The sequence below is a fragment of the Homarus americanus genome, unplaced genomic scaffold (assembly GCF_018991925.1).
Source record: "Homarus americanus isolate GMGI-L3 unplaced genomic scaffold, GMGI_Hamer_2.0 scaffold45537, whole genome shotgun sequence".
NCBI lineage: Eukaryota > Metazoa > Arthropoda > Malacostraca > Decapoda > Nephropidae > Homarus > Homarus americanus.
The window spans coordinates 30,511-52,640 of NW_024710810.1; the positions used below are offsets into that span (position 1 = coordinate 30,511).

The 22,130-nt window shown below is 35.8% G+C and overlaps 1 protein-coding gene across 1 annotated transcript; it reads left to right on the plus strand.

The window, feature by feature from the left end:
* Positions 1 to 18,546: 18,546 nt before the first annotated feature.
* Positions 18,547 to 19,888, plus strand: LOC121878208 (tigger transposable element-derived protein 1-like). Its single transcript, XM_042384678.1, has 3 exons — positions 18,547 to 19,344; positions 19,467 to 19,623; positions 19,764 to 19,888. The coding sequence occupies exons 1-3, from the start codon at positions 18,547 to 18,549 to the stop codon at positions 19,886 to 19,888; spliced, it is 1,080 nt and encodes a 359-aa protein (XP_042240612.1).
* Positions 19,889 to 22,130: the final 2,242 nt, after the last annotated feature.

The window sequence follows — 22,130 nt, forward strand, 5'->3', positions numbered from 1 at the left end:
CTGTATACATAAATAATACATAAATTATTTCTGCAATTCTTCACAAACAAAACATAAATCAATTGAATATGTGATGTCGAACGTGAACTGTAAACACTGCATAACCCCGCGCCAAGCCACAGCACTGTACTGTACAGTACACTTTAAGTGCTACGTATTTACTTTTTCTTTTATTTAAATTTTTACAATTTACATATATATATACCTGTATAAGTAAATTGTAATTTACATATTATTCATATTATGCTGGAGCGCCCACAAAACATAAGAAACGATTGAGTCCCCCAGTAGAGATGTCCGTTCTCTATCCACTTCAGGATGTCCTAGTCCTCCGTTTTCTTTTTGTGTACTCGCTCAGGGACTCAAGTATTTCTGTATATAACACAGGATGATAAGGGAATTTGAATTTATTTGTTTATTTATTTATATATAATATACTGTAATGCTGTATATTAAATATACTGCAAGTATTTTCTTTAATTTATATAAGTGTTTCGCGAAAAAGGCAGGCTACATTTATGGTGATCGTTAAGGACCAAACTCCGAATCCATGACGTGACTTCTGTTCATTATTTATATCCTAAATTTACCACTGTAGGTAGTTTCAAGAATTAATGCAGTCATTTACTGAATATTCTTTGCAAAAAAATAAATTTTAAATGAATTATTTATAAGAGATAAGTATTATGATCAGTAAATATACAGATATGCATTACTGACCACCTCCGAACACAAGGACGGCTAAAAATAGCTACAGGCGGTCACAGTCAAGGTCACTTTCCCTTTCTTGTCACTGGCAAATGGGGGTGGGGGGGGATGATAATAGCAGCTGCATTTATTACGGTATGTTAGACTGGTTTATAATACATTTTTATTATTTTAATATACCGGTAATCTTCATTTTAATCCAGCTTCCCAAACGTAAGTTTCAGTATAAAATAATTAGTGGTACTGTAGGACCTTGTGAGTGGTTTACTGTATACATAAATATTACATAAATTATTTCTGCAATTCTTCACAAACAAAACACATAAATCAATTGAATATGTGATGTCGAACGTGAACTGTAAACACTGTGTGTGATGTAAAGAGAGCGCGGGTGTAAAACGCTATGTAATTTGATTTTCTCTTTTATGTAAAATTTTACAATTTACTTATAATATATAGGTATACTGTATACATAAATATTACATACATTATTTCTGCAATTGTTCACAAACAAAACACATAACTCAATTGAACATGTGATGTCGAACGTGAACTGAAGCCACAACAACCGTTCGAGTGGAATCGCGTTAGAGCAAACGAGTTCGCGTTTTACAAATATCGTTCCTCAATTCATAAATCGCATTCGAGCAAATTTGCGTTGTCAAAACACGCGTTATAGCAGAACTCACTGTATTCCTGAAAACTAAATGTTAAGCTAATTTATTGATAAACGGGGGATAACAGCAAAGCATGGAGTACGAACAAAACAGGTTCAAACGGCAGGGCATTAAACACTGAGTACAGTACAGGTTGTACCTCTCTAGTCCGGCATTCTGTGGTCCGGAAACTCCCGTGTCGGAACGATTTTAGTTTGTCCAATAGGTAGATAGGCAGCTTTTTTTTTTTTTTTTTTTCCTTATCTGAATTATTATTATTATTACAGAATTATTAAATTTTTGCCCTCAGGCTAATGTGGTCAGTGACCTATGCTTGAGGGTGGGCTAACCCCCAAAAAAAATAGCGGCGAAATTAAGGTTTGTTTACATCCGACGGATTCATTTCTCTCTCTCTCTCTCTCTCCTACCTTGTCTATACAGAGTACAACATTTAACCCTTCAATATATGAGCAGTAAATAAGTGTTGCTTTCATATTCTTATGTAGAGTAATGACGATATGTTTTCACATGTGCGCACTTACATACGCGCAGTCTCACTTTTTTTTTTACCATTAATGGTTAGCTACTTATATTGTTCCATTTATTAACATTAAATAACATTACAGGTACTTCAAACAACCATATTAATTTTTTTACATTAATTTTACTACAGCTAAACTCAGGGTCTTATTTTCTTCAGTTTTATATGTAGAACCAATCAGTCACTGGTTTCGTAAGCTTTAACATAAACAATGCCGGCAGCTGTCTCGTCTCCTCTAATATTCCACGTATTATTAATAAATTGTATTTTTAATTTTGCACACACGTACATTAATTCAATAAAAACAAATTCAGAAACATTAATTAAAATATATATGAACAGTAAATAAGTGTTGCTTTCATATTCTTATGTAAAGTAATGATGATATGTTTTCACGTGTGCGCATGCGCACTTACATATGCGATCTCTCTTTTTCTTTACCATTATCGTTAGCTACTTCTATTGTTCCATTTATTAACATTAAATAACATTACTTAAAACAACCATATTAATTTTACTACAGCTACAACCAAGGTCTTATTTTCTTCAGTTTTATATGTAGAACCAGTCAATCACTGGTTTTGTAATCAACGAAAACAATGCTGTCATTTCCTCATGTGTTTTAATTTTCTACGTATTATTAATGAATTGTATTGCTCATTTTGCACACATAAACATTAATTCAATAAAAAAGACATTCAGTAATAAACAATAATGAATCTTTTGTACATAAGAGAAATGACGCTGTTTACACGATTATGCACGTCGTCTGCACGTTGGCGGGCCGTTCAAACCCATCGAAATTCAAGTTTCCGCCGTCAAAATTTTTATTTATTTATTTCTTTGTGTTCCAATAAAATACATTAAGAATTAAAAACTCGCGAAATTTGAGAAGCTACTATACGACATTTAACCCTTTAATATGTCTTCAAAGAGACCATGATGCAGAGAAAGTGGTGCTAGTGCTTCCAGGCATAAGCACAAGTCACTATCTATCCAGGAAAAGGGTGAATTTCCATGGTCCGGCAATTTCCATGGTCCGGCACCGGTCAGGTCCCGAGGTTGCCGGACTAGAGAGGTACAACCTGTAGTGTATTCCTCAATAATGATAATAAATGAATGTGTTATAAACAGTTTCGAAGTTACACAAATGATTTATTAACACCAAACTTCTATATTAATTTACCTCATTTACCTAATGCTCCCCACTAAAGGTGGCATGGTGAGGGATGGTGGTCAGTGGCCTGTGTAGGAACCCTCCATTGTCCTTGATAATTTTGTCAAGGGCTATTTTGAAGCCCAGTACTGTTCTTGATTCCACAGCTTGGGCTGGTAGACCATTCCACAAGTTTACCAGCCTCTGTGTGAGAATATTTCCTTATATTCGCTCTACACGATAACTTGGCGTGCTTGTAGTTATGTCCTCTTATGTTAGTAGTGCATGACATTACAAAGAAATGTCCCAGGTTCACCTTTTCCATCCCTTTTATGATTTTGAATGTTTCAATGAGATCTGCCCTATTGTGTCTTGTCTGAAAGGTTGTTAGTCCTAAAGCCCTTAGTCTACTTGGATAATTGAATTGACATAGTTCTGGAATCATCTTAGTTGCTTGTGTTGCACCTTTTTTAAGGGATGTTAGATCTTTCTGGAGGTAGGATTTCCATGCCTATATGTACAGTAGTATTCCAGACTGGGACGTACTAGAGATTTGTACAGTTGAAGGAGCATTTTTCTATCTTTGTGTTCAAAGGTATGCTTTACAATTCCCAAATCTCAATTTGCTTTCCTCACTGCTGCCCAACTATCATTCACTGAAGGTGGCACAGGATCTTTCTACTTATTAGTAGTATCCAGGACAATGTTATGAATAGAAAAGTTGTGCTTAGGGTTATTATATCCTACATGTAGGATCTTGCATTTTGCAATGTTAAAGAGCATTTGCCAATCTCTGGACCATTTCAACAACTCATTTGGGTCTTTCTGTGGGAGGTGAGGCGATATGATTTGACAGTTGGCGCTGAAGACCTGCGTGTTTATTTATCATTCCTTAAGAGTGACTAAGCTCTTCTCATAATTTGCCACCCAAACGACCTGGGTGAATATAACTTACATTGCTGGGATTCTTGTAAGATATTGATTTATTTGAATACCTGTATAAACAAGCTATATTTGCAATAGACATAACAATTTTAGTACCGTAATCATTTAGTGCATGTACAGTACAGGTCTGCACTTAGGTCCATTGTTATCCGAGGGACCACTGTATTGCAGTGTACTTGTACTGTACAATATTGACTAAATTCACTAGATAACACACACAACTAATGGTTGGTAAAACTTGTCAAGTCTGTCAGTATGAGTGGCATGTGTGAGTGCTTGTGTCCCCCATCATATGAGTCCGTTTTCTCTCGCTTCAGGGCGCCTGAGTCCTCCGTTTTCTCTCAATCTTAGAGTGCACCAGAGACTTCGTTATTCCTTAGTAATGACACAGAATTTTAAATTGCAACCCCAGTTGCAACTAGGGTTGCAATTGTTGAGGCAACTAGAATGTCTGATTACAGCAAATGTGTTATTGTCAATTTGCAGGTAAAAGATTTTATCCTCAATAGATGTAGGTTAACATTACACATGGAGGCAAATACTTACTAAAGCCAAAGGAAGGATATTCCTTTAACACATAATATCTGGCCAGTATGGGAAGGATCGTCGTGTCTCTGTCAGGGGGTCGTGGAGTGGTGGTCCAGGATTTGTCACGGAAGTGTTTATTTGGGGGGCACGGACGTATATGCGATCGGACATTGTTCGGTTGGACGTTAACTGGCGCAGGACTGTACATCAACAAGACAATTTCCCTAAACTTGCCAAAATAACTGCTGTTTGGAACAGAAAATACTCAAAACACCTAGTTTACAAACATTATTATACCAAATTATGCCTCTGCATAACAGTAGCATACAATTTTTTAAGTTACAACCAGAGATGGGGTCAATTCATTTTTGTCAATTCAGTTCAATTCCAATTCAGAATAAAATTTGAATTAATCAATTCCAATTCAATTCGTTCGTAAAAAAGAATTTTTCAATTCCAATTCAATTCACAAGCTTTTCAATTCCAATTCTATTCATTTTGGGTGATATTTCATTCAATTCAATTCAAATGCTTATCAATTCAAAATCAATTTTAATCTACCATTAATCTAATGGAAAGAAATAAAAATTTGATGTTTCAAATTATTTTCTTTATTTTTTATCAAAAATGCTCTACCACACAAACCACTTTATTTTTAATCAAAAATGCTCTACCACACAAACCAATCACATTCTTTACCAACCAAAAGTTCAAATGGTTTAATTCTTTGTATTAGTAAACAAAATATGAATGAGTCCAAGTTACTGAGGATTGCATCTGATCATCATAAGTTGCTCAAATCTTTTATTGCTTAAATTGCACCTTTCTGGCCTGAAGAGTTTGCCAGCAATGGAGAAGAGTCGTTCAATATGTCCTGGAAATCACACATCCTTAGTATAACTAAAGCTGCCTCCCGAAAGTTGGGAATGCTGTACAGATGCCGCAGCTATTTCACTCCTGAGCAGTTGCTCCAAGTATATAAGGGATTCATTTGTCCTAACTTGGAGTACTGCTCTCATATCTGGGGTGGCTCTTCTTCTGTCCAACTATTAGATAGGATGGAATCAAAGGCATTTCGTCTTATTAACTCTCCTCTTTTAGTCGACAATCTCTCTCCCCTTTCTCTTCGCCCCAATGTTGCTTCACTCTCTCTCTCTTTTACAGGTACTTTAACGGGCAATGTTCAGTGGATTTGGCATCCTGTGTACCGCCGGTAAGGCCGTGGGTTCGTAACACGTCTTGCCGCGGTGCCCACCATTTCTCTGTGGATATCGGTCACACGAAAATAACCCGTTATAGTACCTCCTTCTTTCCTCACACAGCCAAACTGTGGAATGCTTTGCCTTCTTCTGTGTTTCCATGCTCTTACAATCTGTCTCATTTTAAAAAGCTGGTTTTCCGGCATCTTCGTGGTGTAGATTAATACAGTATAACCTTTTTTTCTATATTTTCAATTTCTTTCCGTTCTTTTTTTTCGCCCCCCAGGCTCCGTTGTGGGTCGTTTGACCTGTGCCCGGGTTGGCTAATTCCCGTAAAAAAAAAAAAAAAAAAATTATTCTGTTAAATTTCTGCTAAATCGAATTTCCATTATTTTCGCTCGTCTTAGCGAATTAGTTCGCAAAATCAAGTGTGATTCTGTTAAATTCTGTGCTAAATGTGCCTCTTGGCACATGGTGTTTGTTTACATCTGCTCAGTCTGAGTCCTGTTCCCACAGCGTGTGTTTTTCACTGCTATTTCTCGGTCTACATCTAGGTCAACTAACTACTGTTCTTAGACATCATGCCGAAAGTCTCTCAGAAGTCTCAAAAAGGAAATGTTGTGGGGTAGAAAGTCAAAAGAGTACAGCTATCAATTGGAAAAAAGGATAAGGTTTGGAAATTATCGAAAAAATTTAAAACAAACACTGAACCTTCTAATTTAAGGTAAGCCATCAATAATGTTTCTAATGTTACTATGTACATATCATGTGTCTGAGGTGTCTCCGTGGGTGTGAATGTATTAATAAAATTAATCTCGATTTAGCGAACTAGTTAACCAAATTGAGTGAAAATTAACGGAAAAAATTCCTTCTGCTAAATCGAGAGTTCATTATATCGGATTTTGTCAAAAAAAGAGTATACATGGATTTCTCCTAGGCGTTTATAAAGTTCCACATACATAACTAGCCTTTAAGATCCAGGCACATGGCATCACAGGCAAGATTTTAACATGGATTAACAACTGGCTCGAAGACAGGCAACAAAGAATGGTAATAAATGGAATACACTCTGAATGGAAAAAAGGTTTCGGTTTGTGATCTACATAAACAACATAGATGAAAATTTATCAATCCACATTGTCAACTTTCTGGATGACAAGTCAAGACGATGTCTCAACATTGCAGAAAGACCCAAATGAGTTGTTGAAATGGTCCAGAGATTGGCAAATGCTCTTTAACATTGCAAAATGCAAGATCCTATATGTAGGATATAATAACCCTAAGCACAACTTTTCTATTCATAACATTGTCCTGGATACTACTAATAAGTAGAAAGATCCTGTGCCACCTTCAGTGAATGATAGTTGGGCAGCAGTGAGGAAAGCAAATTGAGATTTGGGAATTGTAAAGCATACCTTTGAACACAAAGATAGAAAAATGCTCCTTCAACTGTACAAATCTCTAGTACGTCCCAGTCTGGAATACTACTGTACATATAGGCATGGAAATCCTACCTCCAGAAAGATCTAACATCCCTTAAAAAAGGTGCAACACAAGCAACTAAGATGATTCCAGAACTATGTCAATTCAATAATCCAAGTAGACTAAGGGCTTTAGGACTAACAACCTTTCAGACAAGACACAATAGGGCAGATCTCATTGAAACATTCAAAATCATAAAAGGGATGGAAAAGGTGAACCTGGGACATTTCTTTGTAATGTCATGCACTACTAACATAAGAGGACATAACTACAAGCACGCCAAGTTATCGTGTAGAGTGAATATAAGGAAATATTCTCACACAGAGGCTGGTAAACTTGTGGAATGGTCTACCAGCCCAAGTTGTGGAATCAAGAACAGTACTGGGCTTCAAAATAGCCCTTGACAAAATTATCAAGGACAATGGAGGGTTCCTACACAGGCCACTGACCACCATCCCTCACCATGCCACCTTTAGTGGGGACCATTAGGTAAATGAGGTAAATTAATATAGAAGTTTGGTGTTAATAAATCATTTGTGTAACTTCGAAACTGTTTATAACACATTCATTTATTATCATTATTGAGGAATACACTACAGGTTGTACCTCTCTAGTCCGGCAACCTCGGGACCTGACCGGTGCCGGACCATGGAAATTGCCGGACCATGGAAATTCACCCTTTTCCTGGATAGATAGTGACTTGTGCTTATGCCTGGAAGCACTAGCACCAGTTTCTCTGCATCATGGTCTCTTTGAAGACATATTGAAGGGTTAAATGTCATATAGTAGCTTCTCAAATTTCGCGAGTTTTTAATTCTTAATGTATTTTATTGGAACACACAAAAAAATAAATAAATAAAAATTTTGACGGCGGAAACTTGAATTTCGATGGGTTTGAACGGCCCGCCAACGTGCAGACGACGTGCATAATCGTGTAAACAGCGTCATTTCTCTTATGTACAAAAGATTCATTATTGTTTATTACTGAATGTCTTTTTTATTGAATTAATGTTTGTGTGCAAAATGAGCAATACAATTCATTAATAATACGTAGAAAATTAAAACACGAGGAAATGACACAGCATTGTTTTCGTTGATTACAAAACAAGACCTTGGTTGTAGCTGTAGTAAAATTAATATGGTTGTTTTAAGTACTGTAATGTTATTTAATGTTAATAAATGGAACAATAGAAGTAGCTAACGATAATGGTAAAGAAAAAGAGAGATCGCATATGTAAGTGCGCATGTGCACACGTGAAAACATATCGTCATTACTTTACATAAGAATATGAAAGCAACACTTATTTACTGTTCATATATATTTTAATTAATGTTTCTGAATTTGTTTTTATTGAATTAATGTACGTGTGTGCAAAATTAACAATACAATTTATTAATAATACGTGGAATATTAGAGGAGACGAGACGGCTGCCGGCATTGTTTATGTTAAAGCTTACGAAACCAGTGACTGATTGGTTCTACATATAAAACTGAAGAAAATAAGACCCTGAGTTTAGCTGTAGTAAAATTAATGTAAAAAATGAATATGGTTGCTTGAAGTACCTGTAATGTTATTTAATGTTAATAAATGGAACAATATAAGTAGCTAACCATTAATGGTAAAAAAAAAAGTGAGACTGCTCGTATGTAAGTGCGCACATGTGAAAATATATCGTCATTACTCTACATAAGAATATGAAAGCAACACTTATTTACTGCTCATATATATTGAAGGGTTAAATGTTGTACTCTGTATAGACAAGCAGAGAGAGAGAGCAGCCGAACTGCCGGATGTAAACAAACCTTAATTTCCCGCTGCTTTTTTTTTTTAAGGGGATTAGCCCACCCGGGCATAGGTCACTGACCCACATTGGGGCCTGAGGGGCAAAAATTTAATACTCCTGTAATAATAATAATAATTCAGATAAGGAAGAAAAAAAACAAAAAACAAAAAAACAAAAAAAAAACAAAAAAAAGCTGCCTATCTACCTATTGGACAAACTAAAATCGTTCCGGACCACAGAATGCCGGACTAGAGAGGTACAACCTGTACATATAAAATCCAGTAATAAAAATTAGTTCTATATTACATAAATAGCTCCTTCCCTGGTTGGCTGGCTGGTCAGCTGTTCGTCTATGTAAACATATTACCAGGAACTTAATACGACACAATAACTCATCTGGGTTGAGTGTAGGAATTTTTTTATGTGAAAATTTATTATTTACGACAAGGTTTTATTAATCCAGCACCAAATGAACCTAAATAATGTGGGAATTATGGTGAAATTACATAGTGCCGTTTTAATGGGATAAGGCTGATGGAAGTCTCCCAGAGGGGAAACTTTTGCCAAGTCATTCCACCTTCAACTGCCCTACCTACCGTACCTACTGTACTTCCCTACACATAATTCCATTCCACTCATTATTTTTCTTATTTTATAGTTTTATCCTTCAGGTATATTTTCTTTATTTCTATGTCATATTATAGCAGTGTTTTATGGCAAAAAAGAGGGACTTTGGCATGGCTACCAGAACGAACAAGTACTTTAACATGCAAACATATATTGTGAGTTCCGCGATTCAGTAGTTCCGTGCGGGGTTCCCAAAACAAAGCAACTGCAAAACTCGTGAGGTCACTGTACTGCCATTTTCTACGTTAATGTAAGTTAGCTATGATTACCTGATGGCAGCTCTTCATACTGCACGGTCGCTTCCAGCTGCTCTCATTAGGTTCTTAACTGTCATTCTCGGTCTACCCATTGCTCTCCTTCCCTCTACATTTAGACTCATGCATCTCTTTACTAAATCTAAGTTTGCTTAACTGAAATAACAGGGTCAACCTTTCACAACCTAACCTAACCTTTAACTACCAACTAAACTTAGCATATCAACTTTTCTTCAAATAATGTAACTAAATATGTATAAAGCAAAATAAAGTAATCATTATCTACCAGAACACCGTACCACTTTTAGATGTACACTCTCACCAAAAACTTCTCAAATGCTATAAGCACTTTGCAATCTGAAAAATGAACAAAGAATCAGAAACCATTCCGAGAGAACAATTCCCATTCTGCTCATTCTCACATCTATTGTCCCCAGGTGTTTGAGAAATTTTTGTTGAGAGTGTACAGTATAAAGCTGTACAATATATAGATATGTAATATAAATACAATACCAACATATAACCTAATGAAAAACATTTATATACCTTGTAAATGGTAAAATATTAATGAAGATGTTCTCACACAGACACATGCGTCATAACAAAGTTGATAGGCAGCTTCTGGTCAAAGTCAAGTAAGTTGGCCAATCCAGGTCAGTCACAGCAAGATTAATGCTCTTCTTTTGACATTACTTAACAAGCCTCTCATAATTAACTAAGGTTACCACCTGATGTGGAAAAATATACTGTAATTTCAAGTCAAGTGACAGTGGCTTCTATGATAAATGACTGAGTGTAGTTTACAGAATATAACTCTTCATTCTTTGGCCACTGTTGACTCAAAAATTTATCCCACTTTTCCTTGCAGTTTCTTTTATAATTGGCAATTGACTTTAAATGCAAACCTTTTTATTTTCTTTAACAATTTAAATTCAGAGTGCATCATAGACATCCCAACATACAACCTGGAAAGACATAGCACTCGTGTGTTTGTCATCATCTCAACATTTTATTACCATTTTCCACTCTTGTGTGGGTTAGCCAAGATTGTCTGATAGCATTGTTTTCCTCTTTGCCATTAGGCATGTTTAAATTTTAAGTTTTATAACTGGAAACCCTTCCAAATGCCAACCCACTTTAACTGGCAAGGCAAGGCAGGGCAGGGTCACAACTCCCTGAGGTAATCACAGATTACCCACCCACCTACTAATGTGTAATTATATTGTTCTCACAACTAGGGGTGAAGTAAATATGGTACAACCTGTCCCCAGTCTTAAAGGGTTGAAAAGGGGAGCATGGACACCCTAGACCCCCCTCCTGGACCCCTCCCCTGCGGGGACTTCCCCAAGCTCCATTAATAAAAATTTAGGTAAGATCACAGAAGATGCCACAAAAAGATGGTGAGTTACAAACTACAGTGAGTTCTGCTATAACGCGTGTTTTGACAACGCGAATTTGCTCTAACGCGATTTATGAATTGAGGAACGATATTTATAAAACGCGAACTCGTTTGCTCTAACGCGATTCCACTCGAACGGTTGTTATGGCTTCAGTTCACGTTCGACATCACATGTTCAATTGAGTTATGTGTTTTGTTTGTGAACAATTGCAGAAATAATGTATGTAATATTTATGTATACAGTATACCTATATATTATAAGTAAATTGTAAAATTTTAAATAAAAGAGAAAATCAAATTACATAGCGTTTTAGACCCGCGCTCTCTTTACATCACACACAGTGTTTACAGTTCACGTTCGACATCACATATTCAATTGATTTATGTGTTTTGTTTGTGAAGAATTGCAGAAATAATTTATGTAATATTTATGTGTGTGATGTAAACAGAGCGCTTGGCCTCTCTCTCTCTCTCTCTCTCTCTCTCTCTCTCTGTATGAATGGAATTCGTGGTTTAGAGTGAGTGAATACTACTACTTAAACACATCAATACTATGTTAATTGATCACTGTAAAATAAATTCATTCACTCATAATTTCAAATTCCCTTATCATCCTGTGTTATATACAGAAATACTTGAGTCCCTGAGCGAGTACACAAAAAGAAAACGGAGGACTAGGACATCCTGGAGTGGATAGAGAACGGACATCTCTACTGGGGGACTCAAACGTTTCTCATGTTTTGTGGGCGCTGTAGCATAATATGAATATGTAAATTACAATTTACATATATATATATATATATATATATATATATATATATATACACACAGTATTACCCCGCCTAACGCGGTTTCACTTGACGCGTTTTATCATATACGCGGTGCCTCGCCAGAGCTGAACTTTCACTTAACACGGATTTTTTCCACATATACGCGGTGAGTGTCCGGCTCGAGACGCTATTTTTAGATTTGCCCCACCTGCCTGACTGCCTGTTTTAGCTCATAAAATTCATACAAATTACCCGGCCAGAATATAATTTACATTGCTGGAATTCTTATAATTTGGTGATCATTTTGAATATAAACATCATATATTTTGCATTAGACATACAAATTTTAGATAAAAATTTTTCTCAGAGTAACTATGTTATCTTTTGTGCAAAATATATGACATTTATATTCAAAATATTCCTGGTCTTACAAGGAATCCAGCAATGTCAATTATATTATCCTAACTTTAGTTTGAGGTATTATTTATTAAAATTTAGTGGTTATCCCACACATCTCCTTGGGACGGTTGGTGGGGGGTGGGGGGGAGGGAGGGACCGACCGACCATCTGTTACCCCGTGAAGAATTATTTTTTTTTTTATTAACTGAAGATATTTGTTTTAGCTCATAAAATTCATACAAATTACCCGGTCTGAATATAATTTACATTGCTGGAATTCTTATAATTTGATGATCATTTTGAATATAAACATCATATATTTTGCATTAGACATACAAATTTTAGATAAAAATTTTTCTCAAATTAACTATGTTATCTTTTGTGCAAAATATATGACATTTATATTCAAAATATTCCTGGTCTTACAAGGAATCCAGCAATGTCAATTATATTATCCTAACTTTAATCTGAGGTATTATTTAATACTAAATGTTAAAAACTCTGGAAGGGAGGATTGGTGGGGGGTGGGGGGGAGGGTTGGGACTGACCGCGCGGTTGGAAGAGGGGGGGAGGCAAGGTGGGGTACTTTGATTGACAGATAGTGTCGTGAAGATTATTTTTTTTTTATTAACTGAAGATATTTGTTTTAGCTCATAAAATTCATACAAATTACCCGGTCAGAATATAATTTACATTGCTGGAATTCTTATAATTTGGTGATCATTTTGAATATAAACATCATATATTTTGCATTAAACATACAAATTTTAGATAAAAATTTTTCTCTAGGTAACTATGTTATCTTTTGTGCAAAATATATGACATTTATATTCAAAATATTCCTGGTCTTACAAGGAATCCAGCAATGTCAATTGTATTATCCTAACTTTAGTTTGAGGTATTATTTATTAAAATTTAGTGGTTTTCCCCCAAAAATTTCTCTGAGAGGGAAGAGCCGGCAGTGTAGTGTGAGAGGGGGAGGGAGTTGAGTCCATTATTTGAATGGACATTAACTTGGCGACTGTATTTCTCTATTTCTCTTAAGTATTAATTGTGTGCATGTACCATCATAAAATTAAGATGTTATTTTTACTACAACATAGGTATGTGCCTTCAAAAAGTGGAGTTTGGGGGTCGGGCCGGTTTCTATTGGAATTAATCCCATATGTTCTGTTGTTCACTTAACGCGGATTTCACTTAACACTTGACCCTCTGGGTTTTATTGACCGCGTTAAGTGGGGTACAACTGTGTATATATGTATATATATATATATATATATATATATATATATATATATATATATATATATATATATATATATATATATATATATATATATATATATATATATATATATATATATATATATATATATATATATATATATATATATATATATATATATATATATATATATATATACAGTACTCCCTCTTTATCGACGGATTTTTTATCGACGGTTTCGATTATCGACGGATTATTTAGCCGGATTTTTATTTTGGCACCAAACAGCTTCTCCCAGTCCTCTCCTTGAACAGGGCTAGAGGCTACGTGTTTTTCGAATCGTTTTCAGTTAAAAAATTATTACATCACACGTATATTTTACCTAAACTGCGCTTGAATGAATATATTCCCGGAAATAAATAGTAGTTTTGCTGAAACGTGATGTATTTAAATGTAAAATAGGATAAAATACATGACGGAAACAAAAGACTTTACCTAAGCTTCCGATGTTCTTGAGATGTTACTCGTTTTTTTAATAGTTTTCGGTTAAAATTCTGTTATATTACAATGATATTCTATTCATACTGTGCTTGATATAATACATTCACGGAAATGTAATATTTTTGCTAAAATGACGTACGTATTACAGTGGAAAGTGGGATCAAATCGTGACGAAAACAATGACTTGCGCTTTCTTTCGTTCAAAAGATGTTACCGTAATCACTTTTCGAATGGTTTAGTTAAAAAACTGTTGTATTGTATTACAATAATATCCTAATTGACTTGAATAAATATTACGATACCATATTTCTGAATATTTTCATTAAAATCCATCAAAATCATTTTCCTTGTCATCGTCTGCAGCACCAAACAGCTTCTCCCAGTCCTCTCCTTGAACAGGGCTAGAGGCTACGTGTTTTTCGAATCGTTTTCAGTTAAAAAATTATTACATCACACGTATATTTTACCTAAACTGCGCCTGAATGAATATATTCTCGGAAATAAATAGTAGTTTTGCTGAAACGTGATGTATTTCAATGTAAAATAGGATAAAATACATGTCGAAAACAAAAGACTTTACCTATGCTTCCGATGTTCTTGAGATGTTACTCGTTTTTTTAATAGTTTTCGGTTAAAATTCTGTTATATTACAATGATATTCTATTCATACTGTGCTTGATATAATACATTCACGGAAATGTAATATTTTTGTTGAAATGACGTACGTATTAAAGTGGAAAGTGGGATCAAATCGTGACGAAAACAATGACTCTTTCTTTCGTTCAAAAGATGTTACCGTAATCACTTTTCGAATGGTTTAGTTAAAAAACTGTTGTATTACAATAATATTCCCTCCTAATTGACTTGAATAAATACTTGAATGGAAATATACAATATTTTTGTTGAAACTACCCGCGTTTCAGTGTAAAGTGTTGTAATAATAAATGGTAAACAATTTGCCTTGGGCAGCCGGATTTTTGGACTTTTACTGTACTGTACACTGTTTTGTTTACTGTAAGGACCGATGTTCACTTCAATAAATGAAATCGTAAGTTTGCTAGTATTTTTGTCCACTTATTATATTATTATTTATACACTATTATTTAAGGTTATGCGTAAAGGAAACGCATTAATGCTTAAAGGTACATTTATTCAACATATGCTAATAATAGTTAGAAAAATTACGTAACCATCACGGTATCGACGGTTTCTTTATCGACGGCCGTTTACAGAACGTAACCCCCGTCGATAAAGAGGGAGTACTGTATATATATATATATATATATATATATATATATATATATATATATGTAAATTGTAAAAATTTAAATAAAAGAGAAAAACTAAATACGTAGCGTTTAAAGTGTTAAAGTGTACTGTACAGTGTTGTGGCTTGGCTCAATGTTTGCAGTTCACGTTCGACATCACTTGTTCAATTGATTTATGTGTTTTGTTTGTGAAGAATTGCAGAAATAATTTATGTAATATTTATGTATACAGTATACCTGTACAGTATATGTAAAATGTAAAATTTTAAATAAGAGAAAAACAAAATACATAGCGTTTTAGACCCGCGCGCTCTGTTTACTCCACACTTTGTTTGAAACACGTGTGAAGTTTTTAAGTGTCCTCAGTGAATTCTGATTACTGTTTCTCCAATTTTGTGACTATGGAAAAGAAGAATATCTCTGGGAAGCACTCTGGTGATCGCATTTCCGGTGGTGATCGTAAAAGAAAGGCTATAACACTTGAAGAAAAGCTTGATGTTTCATGACTCCTCAGCCTCAACATCACCCTTATCCCCCATCAAGTTATATTCATATTTTTTCAAGGTAAAGTGTAACATTTACTGTATGATTTCATTATTAGATATGAATGTAACATTTATTTAGACTGTGCTATCCTTTGTGTTAGGCTAACTACGAAATTTTTTTTCGATTTGGAGTAATCTGCACCTAACCCTATTTTCTCCATAAGCCCTGTCATTTCTATTACGCGAATTTCTATAACACGATGTTTTACAAGAACACAACTATTGCGTTATAGCAGAACTACCTGTATGTTTGAAGGTTCTACTCTCAAACGGTGGATACATTATACTGTTAGTCCCACTGACTAATTGTCTTATGGAATTAGTCTGGAACCCCGATCAAATATATAAATTTATCTTGCAACTTCAGAAGCCATTCTATTTCACATACATACTCAAGGACTAAGTGGCTACCAAGTAGTACAGTCTCCTCTTTATATTGTAAAATAAATGTAAACTTATTTACAGTAATAGATTATATAATTGTCCAATAACCAATGAATTTGAAAAAAAAGCAAGAAAGACTGTGGATTACCAGTCAACATTTCTGACCCATCACAGCAGACACATACATTTCATCTAAGGAGGTACAGTATTTAAAAAGGGTGCAATGACCTTTCTGATTTTAAAGGAGACATCTATATTAAATTTTTTGTTTGTTTTTAAATTAAAGGATCATGGCTAGAAAATAGCTCTTATGGCAGCATCCAATTGTAATTCCCAATTCATAAGGTGGTTCTGATGAGTGGAGTGGCAAGCTGTAAATCATGATCCAGTTGTAGAATCTTGTGGCCATATATTTCATTATTTATTGTATAAATAAATTGTTCTCCAAGAGTGAATGAGTGCAACTAAAAATTGCTTTCTTTTAATCAATGTTAATCCCTTATATAATTCCTTTATTGCTCTGAATCTTCCATCTCTTTAGCATATTCATTAAATGTATATTATTTGAATAAAAAAAGGTGTCTCCCACACTTACCTGTGGTGATGGGTTACTCTCCTGTACAGCTTCTTCATGCCCCAAATTAACTTCAGGTTGTGGGCAGTTGGACTCACTTGCAGGATCATCGTCTGGACTATATAACTGTCCTGCAGTGTCTGCTGATGGAGAAAGCATCTCCTGTGGAAAAGACAAAATAAAAATTTAAAACAATCAGTATCAGTCACCATCAATCACCAATATTTTCTAGTATCATTACATTTAAAAATTGAAAACCAAGGAGATGTCTACTAGATATATGTGAAAAGCATTAAATCAGAGTGCTGTAAAAAGTATGAACTGAAGAGAATGTGTTATTGCAGTTTAAGATGAAATATGGGGATATGTTATGGAATATAAGGATGTTAATCCCAGGACACCATGAATTAGGTGGGTTATTATGGAGAGATGGGCTTTGGGAAGACCTGAATAAATGGATTGAAAGCTTCAATATGAGAGATAAAATAACAGTGATGTGAAATATAAAGGTTATAATGGGTGACAAGGAAATCTAAGGGATTTTAAGTAAACATGAAATACCAAGAATGTTTTATAATAGTGCTAATCAGCTGAGATAAGTGCAGTGTATAGTGATGTCTGTTACTGTACATTTAATACTATATTACAATGTGGGGTATACTGTATGTAAGAAAACTAACTACAGCACTGTCCTATTCTCAGCAGATACTTCTGTACACTGCTTGTACTATTCAGCTGACTGAAGTAAGTACAGTAGAACGTCGATTTAAAGCGATTCAACTTAAGATTATTGATTTAAAGCGGAACCTACAATTAAGGACAATGTTTTAATTTAAAGCGAATCTTTCCTATTTTGTGCAGGTTAATCTGGCGCGTCTTATTTAAAATTTTGCGCTAATGTTTCCAACCAGACGCGTCTCTGAGCACACTACGTGGCTGCCTGTCACCCTCTCACACCCTCACGCATCCTCAGTTCTCGCGCTGACGCTCTAGTGAACGGACATATTGTGTGACACTATCTCTTCTACAACGTGCATCAACCATCGCCACTATGTCCAAGTGGCCAGCTACTACATCATTAACTACCCCAAAAGCCAAGAAATCAAGGCAAGCAATTACACTGGAGCAGAAAATCAAGGTGTTGGAAGCACTGCAGCGAGGAAATGGTGCTTCAAGTGTGGGGCGTCAATTTGGACTGTCGGAGAGCTCTGTCTGCACTATAAAGCTCAACGAGAAGAAAATTAGAGCAACCTATGCTTCACCAGATGTTGCCAAGGGTAAATTCCACCTGAAAAACTTCCTCTCACTGGCCCCGTGCTGCAAAACCAGGCCTACGAAATACAGTCTTGGATACTTGAAAAGGAAGGGAAGTCCATCAAAGACAGGAAGTTCATAGCAAGTACAGGCTGGCTGTACAAATTTATCAAAAGGACAGGGCTACGGAATGTGATGCTTTCAGGTGAAGCTGCAACTGCCGATGCAGAGGCAGCTGAGGATATGAAGAAAGTTATGAAGGATATACTGTAGTGTTAGAAAATGGTTACTGTATTCTCCTTGCCAAGTGTAGAAATGTGATGAAACTGGACTGTATTGGAAAGGAATGCCCAAGAAAACCTATCTAATGAAGAGCGAAGAAAAGGCACCAGGGTTCAAGGTCAGCAAGGACAGACTGATGATTCTCCTCATGGCGAACGCATCAGGCACCGCACGAATGAAGCCACTTGTCATCCACCACTCAGCTAAACCTCGTGCCTTGAAAAACGTGCTCATCCCAAAACTTCCTGTAATTTGGCGATTAAACAAGAAAGTGTGGATGACTTCTGATGTTTTTGATAAGTGGTATATCAGCCATGCCACCCCATTCATCGAAAATGTTAAAACAAAATTGAACCTTAGCAACAAGGCCTTGGTTCTCATGGACAACACATCTAGCCACCCCAAACACCTGTGCAGTGTGAATAAGGGCATAAACTTGACCTTCTTCCCTCCAAATGTGACTTCACTTATTCAGCCAATGGATCAAGGTATTATTGCCTTGTTAAAGAGATATTATCTCAAGTATACCATGATTCAAATTGCTGAAGCTATGAACAAGGACAACAATATGACTGCAGCAACGTTTTGGAAGAGCTACACCATCAAAGATGCCATAACTAACATCACACTTGCGTGGAAAAGTGTGCCAGAAACTGAACTAAATGGAGTGTGGCGTAATCTGTGGCCTGAGGTAGTCCATGATTTCAAGGGCTTTGATGAAGGCAAGGACGTGAAAGACATTCTGAGGCTCGTTAAGGAAGTGAGAGGTGATTCAAAATTTCAAGAAATCCAAGAAGAGGATGTGAATGAACTGCTTTTCAGCATGGAGGATCCTCTCACTTCTGAAAAAGTCTTGGAGATGGTAGAGATGGCGAAAAAACACGAGGGAGAAGAGGAAGCAACAGATAAGCCCCAAACAGCGAGAAAGGAACTGACATTTCTAAGCAGAGGGAGTTCATGCAGCACATCACTTCTGCCACCCAGTCTGCACTGCAACATGACCCTGATATGGAACGCGGTATGCAAGTGGTGGAGGCGTTGAATCGGGCTGCATCTACCTACTCTCAGTTGCTAGATCAGATGGTTATGGCCCAGCAACAGAAGAAAATTGCATCAATCTTCCGTCCATTATCCTCATCAAGTGAGTTTGTTATGAAACTGTGTGTTAAGAAATTGAGTGTTTATTGCTTGGAAAAATAGACATTAAATTTTGGGCGTATGATATGTAATAATTATGTGGCAGAAATTCAATAATTTAATGAATGTTTTCCATTCCTTCAGCTCCTGGGGTAGCTGGCCTATCTACGTCTGGGCAGACACGACCGTCATCTAGTGCTTCCTGCATGTCAGATGCATCCACAGCCACACCACTAGACAGTGATGTGGATGTTGAGCTGGTTGAGTAGGGCTCTGCATCTTCAGAGAATGAATTGTCAAACTACAGGTGGGTGAAAATCTATTTTTGATAGCATAAAGTAATTAAAAAATAAGTTGAGAGGAAAGTGAAAGTGCTTGGTGAGTCAGACGAGAGGAGGGTGGAGAGCAGCGCCAGCGAAACCACTCACTCACATCAGCTGATTGCTAGTAAACAGACCATTTTGCGTCCTGTAATTTTAGCTGTGTTGATTTATGAGTGTTTGTTTTAGCATAATACTACAGCCTGTACAAAAACATGTTTTATTTATTCTAGGAGATGCATTTGGGTATACTCTCAGTCAGAGCATGAGGAGGGCCAGTGGTGCCAGGTAGCAGATGGTACAATACAGTGCAGTACTATGCAGTATCAGTACCGTCCAGCTCTCAACTAGACTGCAGGGAGTGCTTGCTGCATATATATCATTATACCATATATTTTTCTCATATTTAATAGTTAATAAGTCTTTTTCAGTATTTTGTGTTTCTCTCAAGTTCCAAATTAAATTATTCCATTGAAACAACACTTCAATTTAGTGCGAATTTGGTTTAAAGTGACCTCTCTTGGAACATATCTCGCGTTATATCGACGTTCTACTGTAACACATTTTCCTCATTATCATGGAACAGTTTTTAATGCAGTTAACCTTAATACACTCCTTTTCTGTTTTTCTTGATTATTTCCAATTTTCATTACATTATAATCCTTACTAAGCATAACCAAGTATGAAGAAAGTTGTGAAAAATGACTAACTGTTTAATAATTATTATCAGATGTAAAGAAACATCACTCAAACAATGAGTGCACTGGTCAAAATTTTTCTTTTGGTAACTGTAAACACTGATTTAATCAACTAAACTTTAACAGTTAGCTCACTATTCAACAGCATTTTAAAAGAATAGTTCATGCATTATACAATATATGTGCTGTACATTTTAAACCTGAATAAGTTTCTAAATACTAATGTTACAGTTTTCTCATAAGAAATAATTTTGAGTATAAAATTGTGTGCATTAAGCAAATTTGGAACCACAACTCAATAGGCCATGGATTGGCAATTTGTGGGTAAAAAATACACTGACTTGATGAGATTTATGGTGTCTAGGTTTCATAGACTGGATGAGGTTAAATACTACCAGGTTCAAGAAAAGAAAGAGATGTACAGTATCTGCAACTGAAGCTAAATATATTATAGCACTGTAATGTAATCATCTATACACTGGACTTTAACACACCAGAATTCGTTTTTTTAGACACTCTGAGGTGCTCTGAACTGCCCTTCTATTAAGTCCGGAAAATTCAGCATCAGTCTGGACGGTTTGTATGTTCATACATGCCGTTGAACGTCTGTGAGTGGGTGTTGCACGGCACGTGTCTCAGTCTGCATCCTGCCCTCATTCATATCATATCAGTGCACCACACCTATCTATACCAATTTACATGAATTTTTATTCATTCATATCATATCAGTGCACCACACCTATCTATACCAATTTACATGACTTTTTATGTAAAGTACTGTACTTATTGTCTTTTAGGGGATACTTGAGGGTTTTAAGAAATGCATAAAATTATGCAGAGTACAGTAATATTTCTGTAAGTTGAAATCCCTTTTAACCAGAACTTTCCAATAGTCGGAACTGAAATTGGCTCAGAATGTTTCCGGAAAGATTCTCAATTCTGGATTTGGGAACCAATTCCGTGATTGAAAATAAGGCGCATTTTCCGAAAATTCAAAGAAAAATCTGGAAAATCTAAAAATATTTACATTTCTGGGTGGGGGAACAAAATTTCTGGGCATTCCAATAGATTGCATCATGCTTCAACCCATCCCCACATGCAAGGTGCATGGGACCATGGGTGGCCTAGCTGTTTGGAATGCTTAGTTCATATTCTGCTTCCATTATAAAAGGTTATTTCCTCACTAGTTACTGTTTTTGTATGAAATTTGTGTTGTAGTGCTGTACATTACTGTACCAGAAAAAAATCAGCCAAGAATACAGTGTTTAAGAACATAAAAAGTGATTACAGTTACGTATACTATACTGTACATTCAGTATGACTATTTTCTTTTGTTTACCATACTATTCTCCAAACTCTACCAACTATTTAGAACTCTTTTAACTGTCTCACTTCTTGCCACGAGTTGTTGCTATCCACACACCCCCAACACCGCACTCCTCTACCTAGGGGATTTCAATGTACATCACAGAAAGTGGCTTGGCTTGCAAGGG

Bases quoted from the DNA above. Each gene is read 5' to 3' on its own strand.
- LOC121878208 (XM_042384678.1), top strand. From the start codon at position 18,547: ATGCCCAAGAAAACCTATCTAATGAAGAGCGAAGAAAAGGCACCAGGG. The intron at 19,345-19,466 runs GTAGAGATGGCG...TCTGCCACCCAG, and splicing joins CTGAAAAAGTCTTGGAGATG to TCTGCACTGCAACATGACCC. The intron at 19,624-19,763 runs GTGAGTTTGTTA...CCATTCCTTCAG, and splicing joins CCGTCCATTATCCTCATCAA to CTCCTGGGGTAGCTGGCCTA.